Source organism: Adiantum capillus-veneris, chromosome 5, assembly GCF_014529385.1.
Source record: "Adiantum capillus-veneris isolate H3 chromosome 5, ASM1452938v2, whole genome shotgun sequence".
NCBI classification, from domain to species: Eukaryota; Viridiplantae; Streptophyta; class Polypodiopsida; order Polypodiales; family Pteridaceae; genus Adiantum; species Adiantum capillus-veneris.
In genome coordinates this window covers 25308658-25334142 of record NC_140935.1, presented here as the reverse complement: position 1 = coordinate 25334142, position 25485 = coordinate 25308658, and the positions used below count along the sequence as shown (strand labels likewise).

Here is a 25485-nt window from a genome sequence, read left to right as displayed (position 1 = left end):
GCTTGGGAGACATAGCTGCCGCAAGCATGTCTGCTCTTTAGTCCATTTCATTCTCCCAAAGTAGAGTGACAAATTCTACTTGGTGTTTGAGAGACGTCGTCATCACCAACATGATTCTAAGCATGTATACTAATTAAATTTGTGCACAATTAAAAAGAGGACTAGTCTTATAAGACAAAAAAATGAGTCATTTAAAAGAAATTTGTACATTTGCTTACTCTAATGTAGCATTGTAAGCATTGACAAGGTTCATACTATCCTTAAGTTGTATTCCTTGCATCCATCTAGCATCTTCAAAAGGATAATTTTTGAACTTAATAAGATACCGTCGGATAATCTTACCATGTCGTAGTACCTTGTCTTCATGCCTAAGGACAGCTTCGGGTTGTAGCACCTCTTCTTGGTCTTCAACTTCGGGAGGGTCTTCAATAATTGGTTCAATTGGTGGCTCTCCTTTGTAGGGCTTAAGTAGGCTTACATGAAAGGCATTGTGTATGAGCCAATGGTTGGGCCACCTTAGTTGATAAGCCGTCTCATTGATGGGCTTCAAGATTTGGAAAGGACCATAGTATCTTTTTGCTAGTTTAGCATAATACTTTTGATGGCCCGTAGGATTTTTGCTTAATCGAGCCTTAGGAAACTTGAGTAAGACCCAATCATTTTCTTTGAACATTAAGGCTCTTCTGTGCTTATCAATAGCAGCTTTTTGCCTTTGTTGAGAGATGGATATAGCCTCCTTAATCTTTTGAAAAGATTCTTGTAGGTCACGGCTATACTCATCGGCGGCGAAGATCTTCCCATGTACTTTGAGTAGCAAGGGACTTTTAGGTCTTCCCTCAATGATCTCAAAGGGTGCTTTTCCCATAGAAGTATGTACAGTATTATTGTAGGCATACTCTACAAGAGGTAAGTATTTTTCCCATTGTGAGTGTTGATCTACTTCGGTAACATAAGTCTTGAGTAGATCGAGTATCGTAAGATTGGCTATCTCACTTTGGACATCCGTTTGTGGGTGATAGGCCGAAGAGAAATTCAATCTTGTTCCTAGATTTTCAAAGAGACCTTTCCAGAAATTACTGGTCATTCTAGGATCTCTATCTGACACGATGGATGTGGGTAATCCATGGTGCTTGAAAATCTGAGATATAAAGAGAGTTGCCATTTGATGTGCATTAATAGTCTTTTTGACAGGAATAAAATGTGCTTGCTTGCTAAACTTGTCAACTATCCATATTCCTGTATTCCCATGGATAGACTTGGGTAATCCAAAGATGAAATCCATAGATATACTCTCCCATGGTGAATTTGGAATAGGCAATGGCTGGAGTAATCCAGGTTGCTTCCCTTTATCATACTTGTTCTTTTGGCATACTACACATTTTGAAACATACTCTTGTATGCCCACTTTCATGGTAGGCCAATAGAAGTACGTCTCTACTCCTCGGAGAGTAGGTTGAATACCTCTATGCCCCGCATATGGAGGAGCATGGGATTCATACATAACTTTCTCACGAAGGGAATGGGTAGCACATAGCCTATTGCCATGGAGAAGATAACCATCCTGCAAGGTGAATGGTTCCTCGTTCTTCCCCAAAGCAAGGGCTGACATTATGTCTCTAAAGTCAAGGTCAGTAGCATACTCATCTATCATAGATGATAGAGCATTGTGAGTAGCTATAGACACCGCATTAACTTTGGGTCGTCGTGAAAGTGCATCGGCCACTTGATTGTGCTTACCAGCTATGTGAGCAATATGGAAATTAAATTGCGAAAGAAAATTTTCCCACCTCATTTGTTTGGCGGAAAGCTTGGTTTGCGTCATGAAATACTTGAGACTTTGGTAGTTGGTTCGTAGGATAAATGGAGTCCCCAATAGGTAGTGCTTCCATGTGTCTAGGGCATGTAGAACAGCTAAAAGCTCTTTCTCATAAATGCCCAAGACTCGTTCATCAATATTGAGCCTTCGGCTCTCATATGCTATGGCATGCCCTTCTTGAAGCAAAACTGCTCCAAGGCAATCACCACAAGCATCACACTGGACATCAAATGGATTTGAGAGATCTGGAAGCACGAGGACTAGTTGGAAAGTAAGCTTGTCTTTGAGTTTTTCAAAAGCATTTTGCTCCTTAGCAGTCCACACAAACTTAACGTTCTTCTTAGTTAATTCATGTAGTGGTCTTGCTAGTTGAGAGAACTTTGCTATGAAGCGTCTATAGTATGCGCACATACCAACAAAGCTTCTTAGCTCATGTAGATTTCTTGGGTTAGGCCATGCTTTTATTACCTCTAACTTTGATGGATCCATTTGGATACCATCTTTAGAGATAATATGACCTAAGTATTGAATCTCTTGAAGGAAGAATTTGCTTTTCTTTTGGTTGAGAAAAAGCTTGTTCTCCCTCAATGCTTGAAAAATCACTTGGAGATGTTGCTTATGTTCCTCCAAAGACTTGGAGTAGATGATGATATCATCAAAGAACACTCCAGTGAATTTACGGTATGGTCTAAAAATTTTCTCTATCAAACGATTGAACATAGCTGGTGCATTAGTCAAGCCAAAAGGCATGACTAGATATTCATAAAGACCAAACGTTGTGCGAAACGCGGTCTTTAAGATATCTTCATCCACTATCCTTATTTGATGATATTAAGGTCAATCCTACTGAAGTAGGTAGAGCCCTGTAGCTTATCAAACAGATCTTCTACCTGAGGTACGGGAAATTTTTTTTTGATGGTGATATGGTTTAGTGCTCGATAGTCCACACACATACGGTATGTACCATCTTTCTGTTGCACTAAAAGGACTGGAGAACAAAAGGGAGAGGAACTTGGCCTCACCATCCCTTTGTCTACCAGATCTTGTACTTGCCTCATGATCTCCTCTTGTTGAGCTTGTGAGACTCGATAAGGAGGCTTGTTAGGTGGTGAGCTTCCAGGAAGGAGCTCAATATGATGGTCATCATCCCCTCGTTTTGGAGGTAAGTCCATAGGGATATCATCGATAAACACATCTTGGAATCCTTTTGGAAAATTAGATAAGTCTAACTCTTCTTGATTCCTACCATTTACATTTGATGAAACCTTAGTATCTTTTAGAGACTCTTTGAAAAAAATCATGTACGCAGAAACTGAGCTCTTCATTGACTTATCAAAAGCAAGAGGATTTACAAGTGGAATAGTGCGACCACGCTCACTAGCATCTATATACATGTTCTTTCAAGTAGATTCATTTGGGTTGGTTAGATATTAGATTTTATGACCTGTTTCTTTAAATTTTATGACCTGTTTGAGGTAAAAGAGAGTGTGACATGTGCATGTTATCTCCTTCCTTGAAAATTGTAAGCTGCATTATATATAGTATAGATAAGATAATTCTTGAACACTCTAGCCAATGTTCGAGAAAGTCGTTTTTCCTTCGCAACTAGGTTTCCTCTTTGTGTAGATGAAACCAGGAAATACTACTAGAAAATTTTAAGTTTGAAGCATTTTTGAACTTTTTTCTTGTATATTTTATTGGGTTTTCTTCCCCTTACCATCATTTGCAACCGGCTAATCTTGATTTTCAACCAGCTCAAGGCTAAGCTAAGGCACATCTTTCCCAAACACCGAGTCTAGCTAACTTATTAACAGTGACATCTTGTGCAGGACAATGGAGAAGACTTTGACATAATACCATTTTTCGTGTAACATGGCCCAATTGTCTTCGGATCTATAGATACAATGTATAAGCTAAGTGTACGTGGTGTATAATTTATGAGGATTTGTAGATTTTCATATCATATAATATTACAATAATAATTTATAGGAGTGTTAATGTTTAATAATCCATGAAATAGCCTTTGCCATTATAAAAAATGGGATGCATGAATCTCTAGATCTCTCGATCTCTCTCTCTCTCTCTCTCTCTCTCTCTCTCTCACTCACTCACTCACTCTCACACACACACACACACACACACACACACACACAAAGAAAAAGGAGATGTTTCCAAATTCCATTATTCTTTACAAAGGAAGACACATAGTTGTATATCGTGTCATTGACAATTTTTTCTAACCACAGTCCAATGAAATTATACCCTGAAGATGCCTATTAACCTAACTTTGTTCACTTACGTGATGGCCTAGGTAGTGGACATATTTGATGCATTGTGTGTGTGCATTGTAGGGGCTTTCTTAATGCCATGGGTAGACTCAGGCTTGCCTTGTTTCTCTACTTGCCATTGTTGTGGGAAAAAAAAGAGATTCTTTCTTTTTGAATCACTTTTTATTAGAAAAAGTAAAAGAGAGTGTTTTCATAATTGTTCTTCAACCATAGCTTGAGCTTAGATACAATGCAACCTGAAGTACACTCTAAGTTTATCTACTCAAATCAATATAGCCTAGCATAATGCTCATAGTCCTTCCCATTTATACCCTAGCCCATTGACTTTTGCCAATACCCCTTATAACATCATATTTACCCTTACAAAATTCTACATTTGAGGATTCACATACTCTACTTGAGTGCTTGGCTTTTATCATATTTGAGCTTGCTTCCCTCACATTTCCAAGCTCCCACAACTACTTCGTGGATGCTAAGTTTCCACCCTCATGTGCACAATCCTTGAGCATCAAGAGTTATCGATCAGCTTAGAATAAAGCATTTGACACTTTTGATTTCTTCCCGGATAGGTCATAGTGTAGAAGCCCTTAATGAGTTAACCAGAGGTGGAGCGGACTACTCAGGGCTGATAGAGTGGGTAACAAAAAAAGTGACGCATGACCCAAGGGACAAAGTCCCACTAGGATCAAAGAAGATGCCACTCCCCGGGTCTCTCTACGAGGATGATACCCTCTATGTAGATGCAAATGGGATAGAAACGATTCCATTTAGCCAATTTAGGGATGCGCTAGACAACATTATACAATCACAGGGATATTGCAATGTTGTTATTAGGAGAAGATCTATAGGGAGAGTAGTGCAAGGGCTAAGGCTAGGTTATGAGGAACCCATAAGGAAGAAAAAATTTACAGGTTCAATGCGGTACCTGATGGAAACGGATCCTTGTCTTTGGTTGAAGGAGGACAAGGAAGGATAGGAACGAGGAGGCTGCGAGAGTGTCGACCACATTGAAGGCGTAGATGGTGTTGATAGTGTCAATTGTGCCGATAGTTTTGAGATTCTATCCAACAAGAAATACGTGGAGGGAGAGCATGATGTCCCCAAAATGCGAGGGTTTCCTCTATCCGACACGGGGGGGGGGGGTGGCAAGCATCCTAGAAGAACCGGCCGTAAGAGGGAATGAAGGCAACTAGCCTTTGGAGAATCAGCTAATCCACCCCAAAGAGGAGAAGACCCAGAAATTCTTAGAGCAATATCCAGAGCTTGGGGAGGCCTATCGCGGGAAGGAGATATGGATGGAGGACCAGATGGTTCAATGGGTAGTTTTTCACATCAAGGTAAGGAAGCACCTAAAGGAATAGGTGGGGGGACCTTTATTTCTAGGCAGAGAAGGCCCTGATGCAAACCAGTGATGGGCTTCCACCCGTATTGCCTAGTACTACCTTAGCCGGCCTGTCTTATCCTCTATTGGGTGTTGGAATTAGGGTTGCAGAGAAACGAGCATAGCTTGGAGAAGACGAAGGAAGCTCAAGGCATACAACTGAGAGTGTATTACTTAGTGTGAAATGGAAAGATAGCCCTAGAGTGATGGGCGTCAATACAATGCATGAGGGGAGAAACCTCCTATAGAGAAAAAAAATGTCCCGACTGTCCTAAGTGTGTTCACACACATCACTACCACATGTATATGGTAACAAATCCCCCCTGAAGTGATTCAGTGAATAAGAGATGTCACATGAGTAAAGGGAAGTGCCATACCCTGAGGACATGATCAATCCACAAAGGGGAGTAAGCCCAAAGCTTTGCGAAAAGCTTCGAGCTTCTCACAAGACAATGCCTTTGTGAAAAGATCTGCAAGATTGTCTTGTGTTGGCACATAAGCCAAGATGATTCTCCTGCTGAGAGCCTCTCTCTAACATAATGGTAATGCACCTCAATGTGCTTTGTGCGAGCATGAAAAACTGGGTTCCTTGACTACCAAAGCACGCTGACTGTCAGTGTAGATAGTGTTGGCAGTGTTCTATCCAACACCAAAATCAGCCATAAGGCGTTTGATCCATACACACTTAGCCATAGATCTGAAGACTGCCCTATACTTAGACTCACAACTAGAAGTGACCACATTAGGTTGCTTCTTGCTCAACCATGATATACATAAACTGCCAAGCGTGAAACAAAAACCACTTGTGGACACTCGCGTGTCAAAACAACTAGCCCAATATGAGTCCAAAAAAGCATGTAAGTCTGGCATCAATGATCCTCCCTTGGGATATAACAAGCCAAGATTTAAAGTGCCACTAAGGTAGCAGAAAATCCTCTTGACAACCTGCCAATGCTTAGACCTTGGGCTATGCATAAATCTGCTGACTTGTGAGACTTCAAACTAAATATCCGGCCTCGTGTTGCATACATAGATGGGAAAGCCAACGAGGCCTTCATCCTTATCCAATTGGGCATGAAGTGCCAAAAAGGATCCTCTTGACGTGGACCCTATTTTCGTTTACTGTTATTGGCCCTAACAACTCCTCCTCTGTTTATGGACAAGCTGGGGGTGGCTCTAACCCTGTCCCTCTTAAGTGCTTTATTATAGCATTGTGTCAAATATGGTCAGTTATGGCTTTTGGGCAGGCCCCCGGATGGTTTGAACGATGGTGGAGCAAAAGTGCACCCCGATAGACGCACATTAGAATGCAAAGCACTTGGGCACTCATCCACATGGGTGATTTGATTGCCTTGATTAGTAGGCTCTTTTGCAAATAGGGGCCTTCTTATTTCTCATCCTCCTTGTCCTTATTTTGGTATGCCTATTGTATGGCAGCCAGGTGTGAGGCACACTTGGGGGGTGGTTGTCTCTGCTTCTAACTGTGGAACGTCTTGCAGGCACGTTGGAAAAGAGGAAGTCGGAAAACCACTAGCACACTCAGTGAATGCCTCTCTATAGCCCAGGGATTTCACAACACCCCTATCCCCTAGTAAACACACACCTTGACTCACAATCTGGAGACAATTATTGACCAAGCACGATCCCAACCATTCCCGATTGCAACATAGCACAAAATCCAACCTTCCATCTATAACCATTCAGAGTATCACCAACCATAGATATACAAGTCTATATTTGAAAATATCCACCGGTACTTGATTATATCTTGACAGACACCCCCATATGTAAGAAACTCCCACACACTCAATACACTAAGACTGCATAGCATACAGTGATGGCTTCGGTCCTTAACCCTTCATAGCCTCATATGTCATAAACATGCACTTATAGATATTTATTGACATATACAAACTACATATGCTCTTTCCTTTCTGAGTACACCACATCATACTCACACTTATGTATACCAACAAGCAATCAGACACGGTGACAATAGGACAAAAATTGACATGGATTTGGGAGGTAGAGGTGATGAATATCCGGGGAAGAAAACTCCTCCAAGGCATACTCCGATGGAGATATATCTTCGTCTGTTCACTGTTCGCTGCTATGAGTTGTCCTTCTCGCACATGTTCTCCCCCTTTGTGGCCTTACGAACCAACCTTTTTGTCATTCGGCAATGCCCAATCACCTCCTTCTGCTGCTCCTCATCAGCCCTCTGGCAGACTCTTCCTCTTGCTCACGGCCTGGCCACTTTCACCTGTGATATGGCCACCACTACCTGCAGCCCGTTCCACAGCCCGCAAACAGCCCGCCTTCTCAGGTCTCCACCCTCCTCTTCAGCGCTCCCTTAATGACCCCAATTGTTGGCGGCCCTCATCCCGTCTGCACTGTATAACGGTCCTTCATCCTCTCAGGTGCCGCCCTCCTTCACCTCCTGATGGCCGCAGCCCTCTGCTCTCCTGTGATGCTCACAACAACGTCGCGCCCAAGCCTGCTCACCTCAGCCCCCTGCAATCGACTGGCTGTTCACCCTGGCCCCCCGACAACTGCCACGCCCTCAAGATATTCCTCCCACACCTTCCTCGCGTTGGCTCCTTCTACAAAAGCCTCCCCTGCAGCGCCACCTTCATGCCATCAAAACTGGCGACCACCCTGCATGGCCCCTCCTCCTATCCCTAGTTCAACACTTGTCCTTCCCCTCATTTGCACGCGCCATCACCTGGCCCTCCTTCATGCACTCGGGCCCCCACTGTCAACCTTCCCTACTCATGCTGCTCATCGACTGCAGACAGGCTTTTTTTTTTTGCCTTTTAATAGCTCAAAGCTATATTTTTTTTAGGCCTTGCTTGGCGACCGGTCCCATGCCATCGGCCACACTTGATTGCTGATACCAAAAGACCCACCTTGGTATCCCATGCCAATCCACTCGGACCAAAAAAATCCCCGCCGTAATGGATTGAGTAAGTGCTTGAATTGATGATAATAACTATCACCTTGCTTAGCCAAGGGTCGCTAATAGAGCTAACCATCCACCTCCATACGTGATGATATCCATCAAACACTAACATTTATAAGCTTCTCCTGTTAGGGAGGCATGAAAACCTGACCTCCTGATTGCCATACATTTATTGATTGGATCCATTGTATCGTGCATCTAGCATGTCCTTGAAAACCGTGCCATCCACCTGCTAAGCCTCATGAACCTGCTTCTTGCATTTCCATGGGTCGGCCATCTTTAGTTGTACCATCATTGCCAACCCCCTCGTTGAGCATTCATGCTCAACCATAGCGTTATTTAAGTAGAATAGTACTGCATAGAGAGAATGATATAAAATAGCTATATAGGATTGCATAAGGAATAGTGGCTATATAGATAGGATAGATATAGAGAGAAGAATGTGTGTTGTATCATCCGCCAAGATCAAATGGAAAGCTCACAGCTTCCCCAATCATAGTGTAGGCTCCACCCGGATAACAAAAAATACATTGGCCGTGGCCATCCACCTGTAAACCATGTACATTCAAGCCTTCCTTTGCACTTGTAGGCCAATAGACACACCACCCTTCTAGCTCTCCATAGCATGGAGCTTTGTCACCCTGCATCCATAATCCTTTCTGCCAACCATAAGCATGCTTTTGATCACTTGAAGCACCTGTACCATAAGCAGCTATCCTGTAATCTACTAGAGAACCCTCCACAGTATAGTCTTCTTCAAAAAAACCTCGCAACTGATACAAAGATATCTGCAAAGCAACCTCCAATAACATAGCTATCAACAATACAACACATAGCTTCAAAACCATGCCATTTGCTTGAGCCTACTGCATAGGCAAGTAAACATGTTCCCTTTGCAAACCTGTATCCAAACCCTTTGAAAACGGCTCCAAAACCAACTCTTCAGACTTAAGAGCTTGACCTGCTAGAGCTTCAACCTATTCTTCAAATACCTCATCACCTGTAAGGTTGGTAGCACCTTCCTCTCTGTATGGAACCTCTTCCTTATAGGCCGCACCTGTATCAGTTTCCATAGAGTCATCTACTGGAGCTAACTCTCAACGGCCACACACAAACTCTGAAACTTCAAAGTACACCTGTACATGCTAACCAAGGCAAGGCTGCCCCACCCCCTGCATAGCACTTTGACCTACCACAGCTTCTGCTTCTAGCTCTTGCAAGTCATCCTCAAAAACCTACAATTAAATCTGATGCACCAGCAAACCATACCTCTTCCTCCAATAGGAACTCACCATCACAAGACATGAGACAGGGCTGCTCGACTGACCGATTCACACAAGGTGCAACACTATACTTCTCCTCGACCTTTAGCTGGTTGGCAGGCAACTCGCATACATTGTTCATCACTTCATCCACATAAAAAACATCTTAAGTCTCATACCTAGAAGACATGGATCATGTCTCCCATATGCTACCTGTGTCCAAACTACTGCTAGAGCTATGAGAACTCTCGGACTACTCTTCTGATCTTGCCGGATCTTGCACCTTTGATGCCTTCTCCGTTGCTGGTTCTGGAACTAACACCTCTTCTTTAAGATCTTCTATCACCCCGTCCTCTTGAGGAAGCAAACCGTGGTGGCACTCTGAAAATGCCCCTCTGTATCTTTTGAGACCTGGTTGGCACTTCTTCTAGCTCTTCTACCCTGGCATCAGCTTCACGTGCTTTGATCAAATGCATATCAAGAAAAGAAAGGGATTTTACCTCTTGATGCTCTTTAATTTATTTGGGCTTAGATCCACTTGCTACCGTGACTGTAGATCGTAGCAACCCGGCCTCCAACATCTTCTTCATCTTTCGCCTCTTTGCTCTGGAAACTCTCACGAACATAGGGATGCAAGCAAGATAGAAACCTTTCCCGCGTAAAATATCCCGCATTGGTTGCTTGGGTAGCAGCCGCAAAATCCCCCCAATAAGCCTCAAATTTATCAACAAAGCATCAAAATTTGCACTTACTTCCTGTTGTACGCCTTTAAGCTTTGCATCTGCTTCCGAAGCCGACACCACCTTTCGATACCTTTGTAAGGATTGCTCGCAAAATCCGATCCAAGTCTGCTTGTGTGCATCATCTAAGCCGTTGAACCAAATTTTTGCTTTACCTTGCAGCACCAAAGGTAGAGTCCGGAGCTTTTCTTCATCACCTGGCATCTGCAATAATGCTAGCATAAATAGCTCAAAATTGGCTATCGAGTCGTGTGCATCTTCATCTCCTTTGAACACTGGACCAAACTCCTGCTTCATCTTGACTCACGAATACTTTGTTAGGAAGCAATCAGTGGATCCTCAGTGGGGGCACCACAAGATGGAAAGGGGGAAGTCGGAAAACAACCAGCACACTCAGTGAATGCCTCTCTATAGCCCATGGATTTCACAACACCCCTATCCCCTAGTAAACACACACCTTGACTCACAATCTGGAGACAAGTATTGACCAAGCACAATCCCAAACAATCCCAATTGCAACATAGCACAAAATCCAACCTTCCATCTATAACCTTTCAAAGTATCACCAACCATAGATATACAAGTCTATATTTGAAAACATCCACCGGTACTTGATTATATCTTGACAGACACCCCCATATGTAAGAAACTCCCACACCACACTCACTACACTAAGACTGCATAGCGTACGGTGATGGCTTTGGTCCTTAACCCTTCATAGCTTCATATGTCGTAAACATGCACTTATAGATATTAATTGACATATACAAACTACAGATGCTCTTTCCTTTCTGAGTACACCACATCATACTCACACTTATGTATACCAACAAGCAATCAGACACGGTGACAATAGGACAAAAATTGATATGGATTTGGGAGGTAGAGGTGATGAATATCCGGGGAAGAAAACTCCTCCAAGGCATACTCCGATGGAGATATATCTTCGTCTGTTCACTGTTCATTGTTATGAGTTGTTCTTCTCGCACATGTTCTCCCCCTTTGTGGCCTTACGAACCAACCTTTTTGTCCTTCGGCAACGCCCAGTCACTTCATTCTTCTGATCCTCACCGGCCCTCTGGCGGACTCTTCCTCTTGCTCACGGCCTGGCCACTTTCACCTGTGATATGGACGCCACTACCTGCAGCCCCTTCCACAGCCGACAGACGGACCGCCTTCTCAGGTCTCCACCCTGTAGACAACTACTGTACTATGATAAATTCAGATTTCATCTCAGATTTAATGTTCAGATCAGAGTAGAAGCAGATGAAGACAGAGACTCTGTTGTAGACGATGAATTCTGTGTGTGTATATTAGATGTGTGCGTGAACTTGTATACAAGGAAGAGCCTCACGACCCATCGTGAGGGCTCTGACGTTTCAGTTACGTCTTTTGATTATTCACTTTAAAAATAAAGATGGATGACGTGTAATTTGTTTATTGCCAACACCCCCCCATAAACAAATACTGAGTTATTCAGGAAACTCCATGCCCAAAGTCTGTGCACACTTGAAGTGTTGAGGTGCACTCAGACTTTTGGTAATGATGTCAGCCACATTCTCTTTGGATGGCTTGTAGACTAGTGCAATTGTTTTGTCTTCAACCTGCTCTCTGACAAAATGATTAGCAATATCAATATGTTTTAGCTTATCTGATTGCCTAGCCTTCCTAGATGATTCTATTGCGGACATAGAATCTGAATAGATAATCATTGGAGCATTCACAAGAAAACTAAGTTCGGTTAGAAAGTTCTTTATCCATAGAGCTTCTTTTGTAGCATCAGAGGCTGCCTTGTACTCAGATTCAGTGCTTGAGAGAGAGATTGTTGGTTTTCGCTTGCTCTTCCACGATATAGCGCCTCTCGAAAGAAGAAAAGCAAATCCTCCAACTGAGTGTTTGGATCTTCTATCTGTTGCCCAATCAGCACCTGTATAGCCAATGACTTGAAGACCACTTCTAGTGTTATCTCTTTTAAAGGTTATGCCAAAATCATGTGTGGTGTTTATATATTGAAGTAAGCGTTTGACTAACTTAAGATGCTCATGCTCCGGGGAGTGCATATAGCTCGAAAGCATGCTAGATGCAAAGGCAAGATCTGGACGAGTGCATGTGACTAAGTAGCGTATGCTTCCAAGGATGCTCCTATATTCTTTAGAGAGTGGGTCATGCACCCATAATGGTGTGTCTTCATTATGTAGAGCATATTTTTCTTGTCGTATAAGTGGCAATGGTGTCCAACAATTCTTGTGCACACTTGTGTTAAACTTCTTTACTATGCCTTCTGCAAACTTTTCTTGAGTGAGATGCAAGGTGTGTGTTGGTCGATGCCTAAGTACTTGCATGCCCAATATGTAACTAAGTTCCTCCCCATCACTCATGCGAAATGTAGCAGTAAGTTCCTTCTTGATTTGATGCATAGTTGGCAGCGAGGTTGCCAACAAAACAATGTCATCTACATAGAGGGCTAAGATAACAAAGTGGGAGCCAAAGTGGCGAATATAAACACACACATCAGTGTGGAGTCGCTGGAAGTAAATGGACTGCATAAAAGAGTGAAAGCGAGCATTCCATTGTCGAGGGGATTGTTTTAGACTATATAGGGCCCGTAGGAGACAGCACACATAATCAGGGTGATCAGGGTGAACAAAATGCGGAGGTTGAACCATGTATATTTCTTCTTCAAGTTCACCATTTAGAAAGGCTGTTTCTACATCCATCTGATGCATTTCTAGATCATACTGTACTCCAATAGCTAGAAGTGTACGCAAGGAGGCCAATCGTAATGTAGGAGAGAAGGTCTCAAAGTAGTCGATGCCATGCTCTTGAGAGAAGCCACGAGCAACAAGTCGAGCCTTATAGCGCTCAATAGAGCCATCATGGCGATACTTTCTCCTAAGAAGCCATTTGCATGTGATTGGCTTGCGATGCGGAGGAAGAGGGACCAAATCCCAGGTGTTATTGTGATGTAGAGAGGCCATTTCAGCCTCCATTGCTGCACGCCAAAGAGGAGAATCAGGAGAAGAAAGAGCAGTAGTAACACTAAGAGCACCCTCAAGAGGAAGAGTGTAAGCAGCAAGATCTGGCGAGGAGGGAGAGGGCTGGGCTTTGGCAAGGTTCAAATCACCGAGAATATCATGAAGACTCCGCGTCTTGATGGGAGGAGATTCAAGCGATGAGGATGAGGAAGGAGAGCTTAAATGTTCACTTGATTCAAGAGATGGAGAGGCTTGTGTAGTGGGTAGGTTAGAAGCATTGATGTTCAGCTTTGTTGACTGCAGTTGACGCCTTGGAAGAGTGCGAGAGCGTGCTCGAGAAGAGCTAGCAACTAGTGTAGGCTGAAATATAGGAGATTCATAATTCAGCCTTGTAAAATGATTATGAGGCACTCTCCTTGAGACAGATGGTAGCACCGCAAGTTGAGAAGGAGCACCGTGATGAATAGTATGGTTGAGGCTTCGTACATCGGAGGTCGAAGCATCAGATGTGCGAAGATCAACGGCTGGGGATAGGAGTGTAGGAGATACCACTTCTCTACGGGCAGTTGTCATTGGCTGAGGTCCAACTATCAATGGAGCAATGGGAGCAGCAGATGGTTGAGCATATGCACCAGGAACCAGCATAGGTGGAGGAAGCATAGAGAAGGTTTCAAGAGAACTCCAGGATGGGCCAGGGTCCGCAGGTACACTTGGAGTACCACTGGGAAAACCTTGTGTAGTACTAATAGATAAGCTTTCAGAGGAGGTAGGAGTTGCAATCAACAAGTGCTCTTGAAAAAGAAGATCTCGACTCAAGTAAAACTTTCGGGTGGTGGGATTGTAAACACGATATCCCTTGACGCCAAAACGATCACCATAACCAACCAGAATACCATGCTCAGCATGTGAGGAGAGCATGTCTCTTTTCTCAGTTGGGATAAGGGTATAACAGGGTGACAAAAGATACGAAGATGTGAGAGATCAGGCTTCTCGCCAGTCCATAGCTCATAGGGAGTCACATTTGGAAGAGTACGAGTAGGAAGCCGGTTTTGAACATAGCATGCTGTGGCAGCAGCTTCCTCCCAAAAGGACTCGTTAACACCAGCAGTTTGAAGCATAGCGCACACCGCATTGAGCAAGGTGCGATTCTTTCTCTCTGCCACACCATTTTGTTGTGGGGAGTATGATACAGTGAGCTGATGGACGAGCCCCTCTTGATTACAATAGGCTTTAAAATCATTTGAGACATATTCACCGCCATTGTCGGTGTGAATACTCAAGAGAGACTTGTTGAGTTGTCGTTCTACAAATGTTTTGTAGTGCTGAAAATGAAGGAGCACTTCAGATTTTTTCTTTAGGAAGTACAACACAGTGTACTTTGACCAGTCATCAATAAAGGTAAGGATGTAGAGGGATCCCGTAAGAGAGCTTGTCGGCATGGGGCCACACAAATCAGAGTGGACCAGCTCTAGAGGTGCTTTGGTCTTACTCTTAGATCGTGGGAATTTACTACTGGTCATCTTGCCAAAGAAACATGCCTCACACAAGGAGATTTGGCTCAGTTTAGGATTAAATCCATTTACCATATGGTGTGTTTGTAAAGTGCGCATGGCTTGCACATGCGGATGACCCAAACTATAATGCCATAGAAGAGTGTCCTCCTCCTGAGAACTAGTAGCAGCATATAGCTCCATGCTGGGGCGAATAACAGCCAATCCTAGAGAGTATAAGCGTCCTCTCTTTGGGCAAATGAGATGTGTGGGAACACCAGAAGTCGAAGGGGTCTTAATAACACAATAATTGTGTTGAAACTCCACCGAAGTACCATGGCTGGTCAGTTCATTGACTGAAAGAAGATGCTTTGCCAAGCCACGAACATAATAGATATTAGGAATCACGGTAGTGGCACCGGTGGGTAATCGCAAATGTAAAGACCCTGTCCCAGCAGCTTGGTATAAAGAATCATCACCAAGGCGAACTTCAAGGGATGAGGAGACTGGGTGGTAATCATGTAACCACTCTTGGTTGCCCGTCAAATGGTGTGTGGCACCAGTATCAAGATACCAGACATCACCATCAGGAGGTGGGCTGGCTATAGCAGCATAGAGATGCATACTAGTAAGGTCATCACTCACATCATCATCATAGTAGGCTAGATTTGCATTCATGCGAGGGCTTTGAGAGGTGCGGAGTTGCCGCCTCTTGGTTCGACATGCCGCTCAGTATGGCCTCTACGATGGCAAAAGTTACATACGGGAGCCTGATTACTAGAGGACGTAGGAGCCCGAAACTGATTGCGAAACCTAGAGGGTGTGAAAGCTGGTTGCAGGATAGGATTACGAGATTGTCTCGTGAAGTTGTTTCTTGGTTGAAAGTTAGATTGAGAAAGGAGTTGAGATTGACGAGAGTTATTGTATCGAGGACTAAAACGAGAGAGTGGACGGGAACCACCAGCAAGCATGGCTAGAGGAATAGTGTGAGCAACAGGTTGTGTGTTTTTGTGGTATGTCTGCCCCTATTCCGAATTTGATCTTCCTGTCTCACATTAGCCAGCAACGTTGTCAGCTTTAAATTAGGTCTGTTAAGAGTGTTGTGAGACAAAGGATTGCCAGGTATCAGGTAAAGCAGCAAGAAGTATATTTACTTGAACCTCCTCAGGGAGGTTTAGTCCTGCAATAAGGAGGTTGTCATTTGTAGATTGCCATGCTTCGAGGAACGCTTCAGTCGTAGAATAAGTCACCATCTGAATCTCGTTCAATTATTTGTGGAGAAGGACACGGGAGACAAAATTGGTTTGTTGATACTGCGTCTTCAGGAGATCCCACATTTCTTGAGCAGTTTCTAACGTCCGAACGAGCTGTAGTTGACGATCCCCAAGATGCAGGATGATTTCAGTTCGGGCATTGAGATCCTTCTTCTTCCATGCGGCCTTCTCAGCATTGGTTGGTGCTTGGGCACCAGCGGGAACCGGTTGCTTGGCAGGATCAAGTTCGGAACCATCTGTAACACCCCAATTACCAGCTTTCTCAAGTATCATCTTGATACGCAGGCTCCAACGAAGATAATTGCTGCCTTGCAGCTTTTCTATTTGATAGAATTTAGACATGTTCGAAGAAGACGATGCTACAGCCATGGCTTCTTGAAAAGTCCGGATCAGATCAAGAGACAGAGCCTGCAGCAGGAAGCGAGAGGGCTACAAAAACAAACGATTAGTAGTCGCCAGCGATTGATACCATGTAGACAACTACTGTACTATGATAAATTCAGATTTCATCTCAGATTTAATGTTCAGATCAGAGTAGAAGCAGATGAAGACAGAGACTCTGTTGTAGACGATGAATTCTGTGTGTGTATATTAGATGTGTGCGTGAACTTGTACACAAGGAAGAGCCTCACGACCCATCGTGAGGGCTCTGACGTTTCAGTTACGTCTTTTGATTATTCACTTTAAAAATAAAGATGGATGACGTGTAATTTGTTTATTGCCAACACACCCTCCTCTGCAATGCTCCCTTAGTGACCCCAATCGTTGGCGGCCCTCATCCCGTCTGCACTGATAACGATAGGCTGCAGCCCCCATCATCCTTTCAGGTGCCGCCCTCCTTCACCTCCTGATGGCTGCAGCCATCTGCTCTCCTGTGATGCTCACAACAACTCCCCCAAGCCTGCGCACCTCAGCCCCCTGTAGTCAACTGACTGTACACAGGCCCCCGCCACTTCACTAGCCACCCTTGGCCGCCATCATCCACTTCACTGCTGCACCCATGGGCCTCTCACCATGGCCCCCCGGAAACTGCCATGCCCTCAAGATACTCCTCCCTCACCTTCCCCGCATTGGCTCCCTCTACAAAAGCCTCCCCTGCAACGCCACCTTCGTGCCATCAAAACTGGCGACCACCCTGCATGGCCCCTTCTCCTACCCCTGGTTGAACACTTGTCCTTCCTCTCATCTGCATGCGCCATCACTTGGCCCTCCTCCATGCACTCGGACCCCCACCTGTCAACCTTCCCTACTCGCGCTGCTCGTCGACTGCAGACATTTTTTTATTTTTTTTTGCCTTTTAATAGCTCAAAGCTATATTTCTTTTAGGCCTTGCTTGGAGACCGGTCCCATGTCATCGACCACACTTGATTGTTGATACCAAAAGACCCACCTTGGTATCCCATGCCAATCCAGTCGAACCAAAAAATCCCCGCTGTAACGGATTGAGTAAGTGCCCGAAGTCATGATAATAACTATCACCTTGCTTAGCCAAGGGTCACAAATAGAGCCGACCATCCACCTCCATACCCGATGATATCCATCAAACACTAACATTTATAAGCTTCCCCAATTAGAGAGGCATGAAAACCCGACCTCCTGATTGCCATCTTTGACATACATTTATTGATTGGATCCATTCTATCGTGCATCTAGCATGTCCTTGAAAATTGTGCCATCCACCTGCCAAGCCTCATGAACCTGCTTCTTGCATTTCCATGGGTCGGCCATCTTTAGTTGTACCAACGTGATCTATATAACTAAAAGGAACTTTAGGAGAGAGCGGGATCGTCAAAAGGGTAAGGAGAGGACCGTTTACAAATTACTAGGAATTGCCCCCTCTGCAAGAACGTTACCAGCCCAAACTACGATGCAGTTTATGAATACCCATCCTGAGGGGTCCCTTAAATGGAGATGGATAAGATATGCCAATAGACCGATTTGACAAAGTTCCACTTAGACTATAGAAAGGCAAGGTAATAACAATCACCCGCTACTACGGGTTAAAGAGCACCACAAGTGCAGTCAAATATCCCTTAATAACGGATTTTGAGATGGTTCGTTGTACATTAGGCTCATCCAACCATATTTTTTTTGTGTACTCTTTTATTTCCCACTGGCTTGAGATGGTGCTGCTTCCCTTGCAATCGTCTAAGATAAGATGGTACAAGATGACCCTTTCCCTTACAAGCGGTAAGACCTATCAAATACCTTTGGTGGGCAAGTAAGGTAAGTTTGAGGCGCCTCATAATATTGAAGGTGTTTCAAGCTAGCCTTATTCCTAACGAGAGGTCTAAAGCTACAAAGATGTTCCACCTTTGAGGCATAGCTGAGGCCTATGACCTGTTTGACCGCCCTGACCTCAAAGCGCCTCAAATAATCCAACAAGCCCAGATCCTTGAGAAGTCCATTGTCACTCACATGATCTTTCCAATTGCAAGCAGCATTGAGGGGGACCAATAGGTCATGATCTTATGATACGTAAAAATACCAGAGGTAGGAAGGAGGGCATGGCAATGGGATCCTAAGCTACGTGTGAAGATTATGCCCATCCATTTCTCAACCGCCTTTTGCATGGAATTTCATTAACCCGGCACAAAATGGGTGGAGGGATGTGACAAATGGTTGATATAATAGAAGGGGGGACCATTGGCTCCATGCTTGATCTCCCTATCATTTTTAGAGTTTGAGTTGATTTGCAATATTCTTAATTGTGGGTGCCACCTATTTTTCTAGAAGGGAAAATAACGTCTCCCAGCAAATAAAGAACGTAGGGTTTTCAGAGAACATTAAGTGGGAGATTGTGCAGTAAGGGCTCCACATCCCAGAGGATCTATAAGGCTAGAGGTGGGTTTGCTCCCTCAGAAAATCTGCCTCATAGATGTGGACAACCCCGTTGTTGGACGCGCAATTAGAAACTACCTTCGGAATCATTGTCCCTTTATATAGGAGAGGACTCTTTTCGGCGGCCTTCATCTTTGTGGGCGAGGTATTCCCCTCCGAGAGAAACCTATAAAGGGCAGTTTGTGTTCAGTAGGTACCCGTTTGGAGTATTTATCCAATAGGAGAATAACCATCCTAGGAGAGGGCCGTGAGGTATATAGGAGAGCCGGGGTAGGCATGTTTCCAGGTTCTCTCTAGACTGCCAAAGAGGGTGGTGTGGCTGAGGTTAGAGTGCCTACTCTTAGGGTACCCAATGGAACACTCTTTACGGGTACGTGATGGGTAATCGGGCTATGCAAAATTAATGGCCGATCAGTTTAAGGATACTTGGGCCTACCTGCTTCAAGACAAACAATGGTATGAATATAAAAATCAAAAGGTGGGATAGCCCACCCAAATGGGCTTACAAGATCCTCAACAATATAGAGGGGAGATGAAGGGGATGGGGGCTGCATTTACACGGCCCCAAAGGAAGAGAATGAGCTCCCAACATCTTCTTTAGTCAGTAGAGGAGCACCGATGCGGGCTCCTTAAGCGGGCCAGGGCGGTTGATGTAGGGCTCCCCTTTCTCAACGCAATCCTCGTTCCTCATGAGTCAGGGCCGCTGTTACACCCGCCTAGCCCCTCTGGGTTTGCACGAGCTATGTTGGTATTGAGTTAGATATGTGTACACCAATGACCCGGCCCTATGCAGAAATGCTTCCTCCTTACCCTGATGGATGGAGACGTCCTAAACCTAAACTTGTTGAGAGCCTTCCTTAGGGTAGTATTTACATTAGATACTCGAGAGCAGTTCAATCTCTTTTTGTGGGGGCCGGGGGCCATGGGAAAGTTTACCCTAATGGAGCTCTTGTAGTACATGCTAGGGAAAAGGTGCGAGACCGTGGACATGAGCCAAATAGCCAATTGATTTGAGTTGACACTTGTAGAAGGAAAGAACTTACTGCTCTTCCCAAATGTTACTTGACAACCGAGTAATGAGGCCGCAAGCATATTACAGAAGTTTCTCTCCAACAAGAGGGAGTCTTTATTACTTAAATGGGAGAGAGACCTTAGAGATTGAGAGAGAGAGAGAGAGAGAGAGAGAGAGAGAGAGAGAGAGAGAGAGAGAGAGAGAGAGAGGACATATGGGACCAAAATTACATGTGATATAGAATGAGTATGGCTGATGAGTGACTCTCAATGCTCCAAATTGTGGTGATGAGAGTCGCAATGAAGGGTCCACACTGTGGCTAGGAGAGGAAAGTGTGTAGGTCTAAGTCATGGTTGAAAATGTGAGAGAAGCAAGTTTGGATGTGACCAAAAGCTGAGCACTCTAGTAGTGTCTGGTACTCGGACTCTTGAACTTGCAGTGAGCATAATGTGCACAATCAATTTGACTCTTCTCCATTGCCCCAATGCCCTATCTGGCATCGAAGGAAATGGGAGCTAACCCGAATGGCTGCGATAGTGCGTATCGCTGACAAGGGGATAGGCTCAAGCATGTAAGTGTGAGTACGATTTCCTCTTTCAATGAAGAACATGGTTTTGTAGTTGGGGGAAATATGGATGGTGTAATATATGAAGCGTGACCCACTAGATTTTTCCCAAGCTGTAATACATTGGCGTTGTAGAAAAGCTTCATTCGCTTGGGAGTCAATTGAAGCATCATGTAGCAAGTCTAATGCATCCCATCTCCCAAACCACTTCTTTATGTCTTGCATCCATCCCGTGCCCAAGATCCTGCTTTTATGCGTCTCTTGAACTTTTTTGCTTGCGTCCCATGCAATTGTAGGAAGTCGATGTGAGGGGTTTTGACACATCTTTATCATGTACTCCACAACCTTTTCCATGCCCATAACCTCAACTGGAAGAGATCCCGACTCAAGAAGTAGGAGTATATATGGTGTTTGTGTCTTAACTTGGAGAAAATTTGTAAGAAAATGCTTTTGGACATTCTCAAACTCTTTCCAAGTAGACTTTGAGATGCTCCTGCCCCACACTTCAACTCTGTAAAGAAGATCCGGTGTCACCAGTGCATCAAAAAGATACTTCTTGAGAACCCAACACTTGATGTTTTGTGCATTACATATGTTCTCAAATGCATAATATTCTCTCTTTCCTGCTTCCAAACGATGCATAGCACATTCATGCCACTTGTGATTGGACGGAACCTCAAGGCAAGGGTACTTAAAGCTCTCAACAACATCAAGTGTCTCATTGTTGTACACAATGCATGGCTTCTAGTTATGGTTGGATTCATTCACAATCAGCCCGCTATGCAAGAAAAAGTTCTCAAGGACAACCACAAGCTTGTGTGCATCTTCTAAAGTGTGTGGTAGAAGCACTACATCATCTGCAAACAACAAAGCATGATTACCTCATTGCAAATAGTGACCTCTTCAATGCCTTCTTCTTGCATAAAGTCAAGTACTATTTGTTCCAACTGATCGATGCATAGACCAAAGAGAGTTGGTGACAACAGACATCCTTGTTTAACCCCATAGTGCTTACTATTTTTTTTTGAAATTTCTCTTCCCATGCACAATTGACAAATCACCTTCTGATAGATTCGAGAAACCGCAAGCATAAACTCACTTGGCACTTGGAGTTCTTCCATTCCATTCAACAAATTGTTACATGGGTGGATGCATGAATAGGTGGTACACTAGCTACCCATTTTTGGCATTAGAAAGAGGATGGGGTCTAGGAGGGCCTCTTTATTTGCCACGAGCTTATGAAAGTGATTAACATTTTGACAAATAGGTGTGTGACATATGTGCAAGAATGGTGGGTGTGTAAGAGTGGTCAAAGGTGCACTTTTCCCTCCCAAAAGGAGGTGGAAAATTTTATGATTTTTGGCCTTCCATAACTCCCACATATGATCTCCAATTTGAGCGGAGATTATAGATCTGCAATCTATGCGTCGAGCTCTTTCCATAGATATGCTACATGATATAATTTTACCCGCTAGATTTTAAATCCCATTTTGGGGGGAGATTTGAATTCAAATAAACTAGCCGTTTGGCCTGTTTGAATTCAAAAGCTGTCCTTTGATTACTTTCTTAATACTAAAGGTTTGAATTCCTTAAATTGCCAAATAAAGAGGCCCTCATAGACCTCATTCTCTTCCTAATGGGGGTGGTAGCAAGGGGGTGGGCTGGTTGGTAGCTAGGTGAGTAAACATTGAGAATCTTTTATAAGGGTTTATTTGAAAATTGTTCATCAAAAGTCTTGAGCAGCGAGCTGGATTTAAAAACTTTGAAAATTATCTTTTCAGTTTCAACTGTGTGTGAAAGTAGTGTGGGGGGGCCACCTTACTCCACAATCATGACATCTCTTGCTCGTCAGCGGTTGCAGAGGGGGCGCAGCTCAGGTGGCCAAGCAGCTCCTACAGCTGAAGCAAAATCAGCCACAATTACTAGGAGGCAGAAGAGGGCCCATCATTCATCTCCCTCGTCTAATCCACCCTCAGACTTCCCTGCTGGAAAGAGGAAGAAGAAGGTCTTGACTCCTTCACCAAAGCCCTGCACTCCTATAGCAAAGAAACATAAAAAAATGGCAGATATTGTAACCCCCAACACTGAGGTACTACTGCATCTTAGTGTTGCTGGTTGTCTCTGCACAATTTATTGTTGTAACTTGTTTCGAAGGTCCATGTAAGCTCTCTTAAGCTTGCTTTGAATCAAACCTAAGTTAGAGGCTAGATGTTTGTAGATGCATTCAAGCTCCATAAGCTAATGTGCATGCATTCAAGCTTGCATTGAAAACTCGTGTAGAGGCATGCATGCATGCATTCAAGCTTGCATTGAAAACTTGTGTAGAGGCATGCATGCATGCATGCATTCAAGAAGATATATTTGTGCACATTGCATTTTTTACTGAACTTGAATTGGATGGCTGCACATGCATTCATGTCTTGTGCATAGTTGGGACTGTACATACTCGTATGGATTGCAAATCATAGAGCTATGAAGAAGCATCAATGATACTCTATCAGTGTGGTAGCTACCACCTACAACACTCATTTAATATAGGGAAAGTGCATCAGAGATCATCAAGATTGTAGCATTCAACATTCTGCAAAAAACATAACAAGTTGGTAGCATTATGCTAGCCAGCTACCAATCAAAAAGTTCATTTAGCAAAGAAATACCAAGGTGGTAGTTACATGGTAGATATTTTTCTGGGACATAGGTAGTTGTACCACCTATTCATGCACATGACCAGCCTGCTTTTGCTCCTGCTCAATGCAACAATTGATGTTTAATGTGAAAACTTCTGTAAGATATTATATATGCTCACCATGCATAAGTTATCTAAGTTTTTAGCAAATTTATGGCCGTGTATGTTTCAGTCTTAAGTGTTGAACCATACTCCAATCATACTTCCATACCTGTATGTGTTTGCCGTATAGAAACAACTATAGTCTTATGTTTTTCCCTGTATTTTATAGGGCAAAGGCCGTTGGTGCACTCCATATGTGCCATTTGAAAGGAAGACAATTTTTTGCATGACAAAGCGTCAAGCACATGAAGTATACGACCTCCCCAACTCTGGAGTGGATGCTCGACTGGTGACTGAGGAATATTTCACCAACAAAGATTGGTTGAAATGCTTTAAGGAGGTGCCAAAGAGGGGCAGCAAAGTAAAATGTAGAGATGTGAAGCCAAAGCTCTCGAACAGGTTTTATGTATTGTTCACATCCGTGTATCAAGAACCTCCTGGAAATTATGGTATGGAGGTGACTAAAGGATTTGCTAGAGGCTTTCTATATGAGCAGTTGAAGGGACAGGTTGACTAGGCCTTGTTTTCAAAAAGTATTGTCACAAATATGGATCCAGGCAAATTACATGCAAAGAAGCAGCGATGGGAAGCTTTCCATTCCTCCTCTACCCCTAACAATTCGTGGCGAATGACAAGGACTCCAGATCATTTGGATCGAGGCACCCCAGGAAACTCCGATCGATATAGTGGATGATGTGCAGAAAAAATTTATTTGGTCCACCGTCTCTTACAGAGCTAGATACTATTTACAACATGGTTTAACCAATCATTCTTTTGCATTGTCAGAGTATAATGAAGCTTCTAAGAAGCTGGAATTGCTTCAGGCTGATGTGAACCAAAATGAAGGTGTCAACCTCCTAGTGGAAAAGCTCAGAGGCCAGTTGAAAGATGCAGAGGCTGCATTACTAAAGGGAGAAGGTAGTGACGATGTTGTGGATGCAATGAAGGTGGAGCACCTTAAAAATACTGTCGGTAGGTCGTCGCTAACAATCCAAACATTGCAAGTGGTAGTTGAGGAGAAGGCACCACTTGATGCTTTGGATAGTGCTCTAAAGGAGAGAGATTTTACACAGGAAGTGGAGGAGTGTGCACAGGCGTGGATGGATTTTGTGAAGACCATGCAGGTCAAAAGAAGTATAGTTTTGTTTTCTACACCTCCACCGAAAGTTCCACCTGTGGATATGGGCACCTTGCCTTTGGAAAAATTTTGCAGTGCTTGTGGGTTGACGATGTACGACGATGATGCACTTGGCATGTTTTTGCTGCCCTACAATCATGCCTTTCACATGTACTGTTTTGGCCATCTTGTTGCAAGCAAAGAAACATGCATAGAGATGGGATGCATGCAACCAATTTCGCATACCATGCGGTCTTTGGTTGTAATGATCCCAACCCGCCTATACCAAGATCGGGATGGGATCCTTGACAGGTCTCTAGGTCTTATAAAAGTCAGAGTCTCTAAAGAAGAAAAATCAAAGGAATAGACCTTTACCATTGGCAATGGCTTGGGTCTATATCCTTAGAAGCAGACCTAGTCCTGTCTCGCAGCGAAAACGGGACAACGTATTCAAACGGCCTACAAAAAAATTCTTATTCCAGCCCTATAACTTCATCATTCAGATTATGGTTTTCTTAGCATCTTTCCATGTATCCATCCACTAATTGCAGTTTCATTCAATTTTTCCTAAGAGTAGGCTTTCCCCATTTTTTCCACATCCCATTGGTTGCAATGGAAATTCCTATCCCACTATCTAATATTGCAACCATCTTTACTCCTTTGTAGTCAAGTGGTAAGGTGGTGTTTCCTTCCTTGCCTTTGTAGTAATCACCCACCTTATTTAGTGGTACTGATTTTGTCTGTGGTTTCTTAGGCAAAGTTTCATCCATGTTGTCATTTACGAGTTGGTCATGTGAAGGGATTTTCAATGCCATCTTTTCCAGGTGTTTGTCCACTTGGCCCCATAGATGCGGTCTACGTTTTAGCAACTTTGAGAGAGAAAGTGCGCATTGTATAGTAGAAGACATCAATTTATGCAAGCTGTTGGTATCCATCATTTTTGGTGTGGCTTTCCACTGAGAAGGTACCACTCC

General features: G+C 43.7%; 1 protein-coding gene across 1 annotated transcript; it reads right to left on the bottom strand.

Annotated features, from left to right (window-relative positions):
* Window positions 1-16132: 16132 nt before the first annotated feature.
* Window positions 16133-16764, bottom strand: LOC147457030 (uncharacterized). Its single transcript, XM_086512072.1, has one exon. The coding sequence runs from the start codon at window positions 16555-16557 to the stop codon at window positions 16183-16185; it is 375 nt and encodes a 124-aa protein (XP_086368198.1). The 5' UTR covers window positions 16558-16764; the 3' UTR covers window positions 16133-16182.
* Between the last annotated feature and the right edge of the window lie 8721 nt (window positions 16765-25485).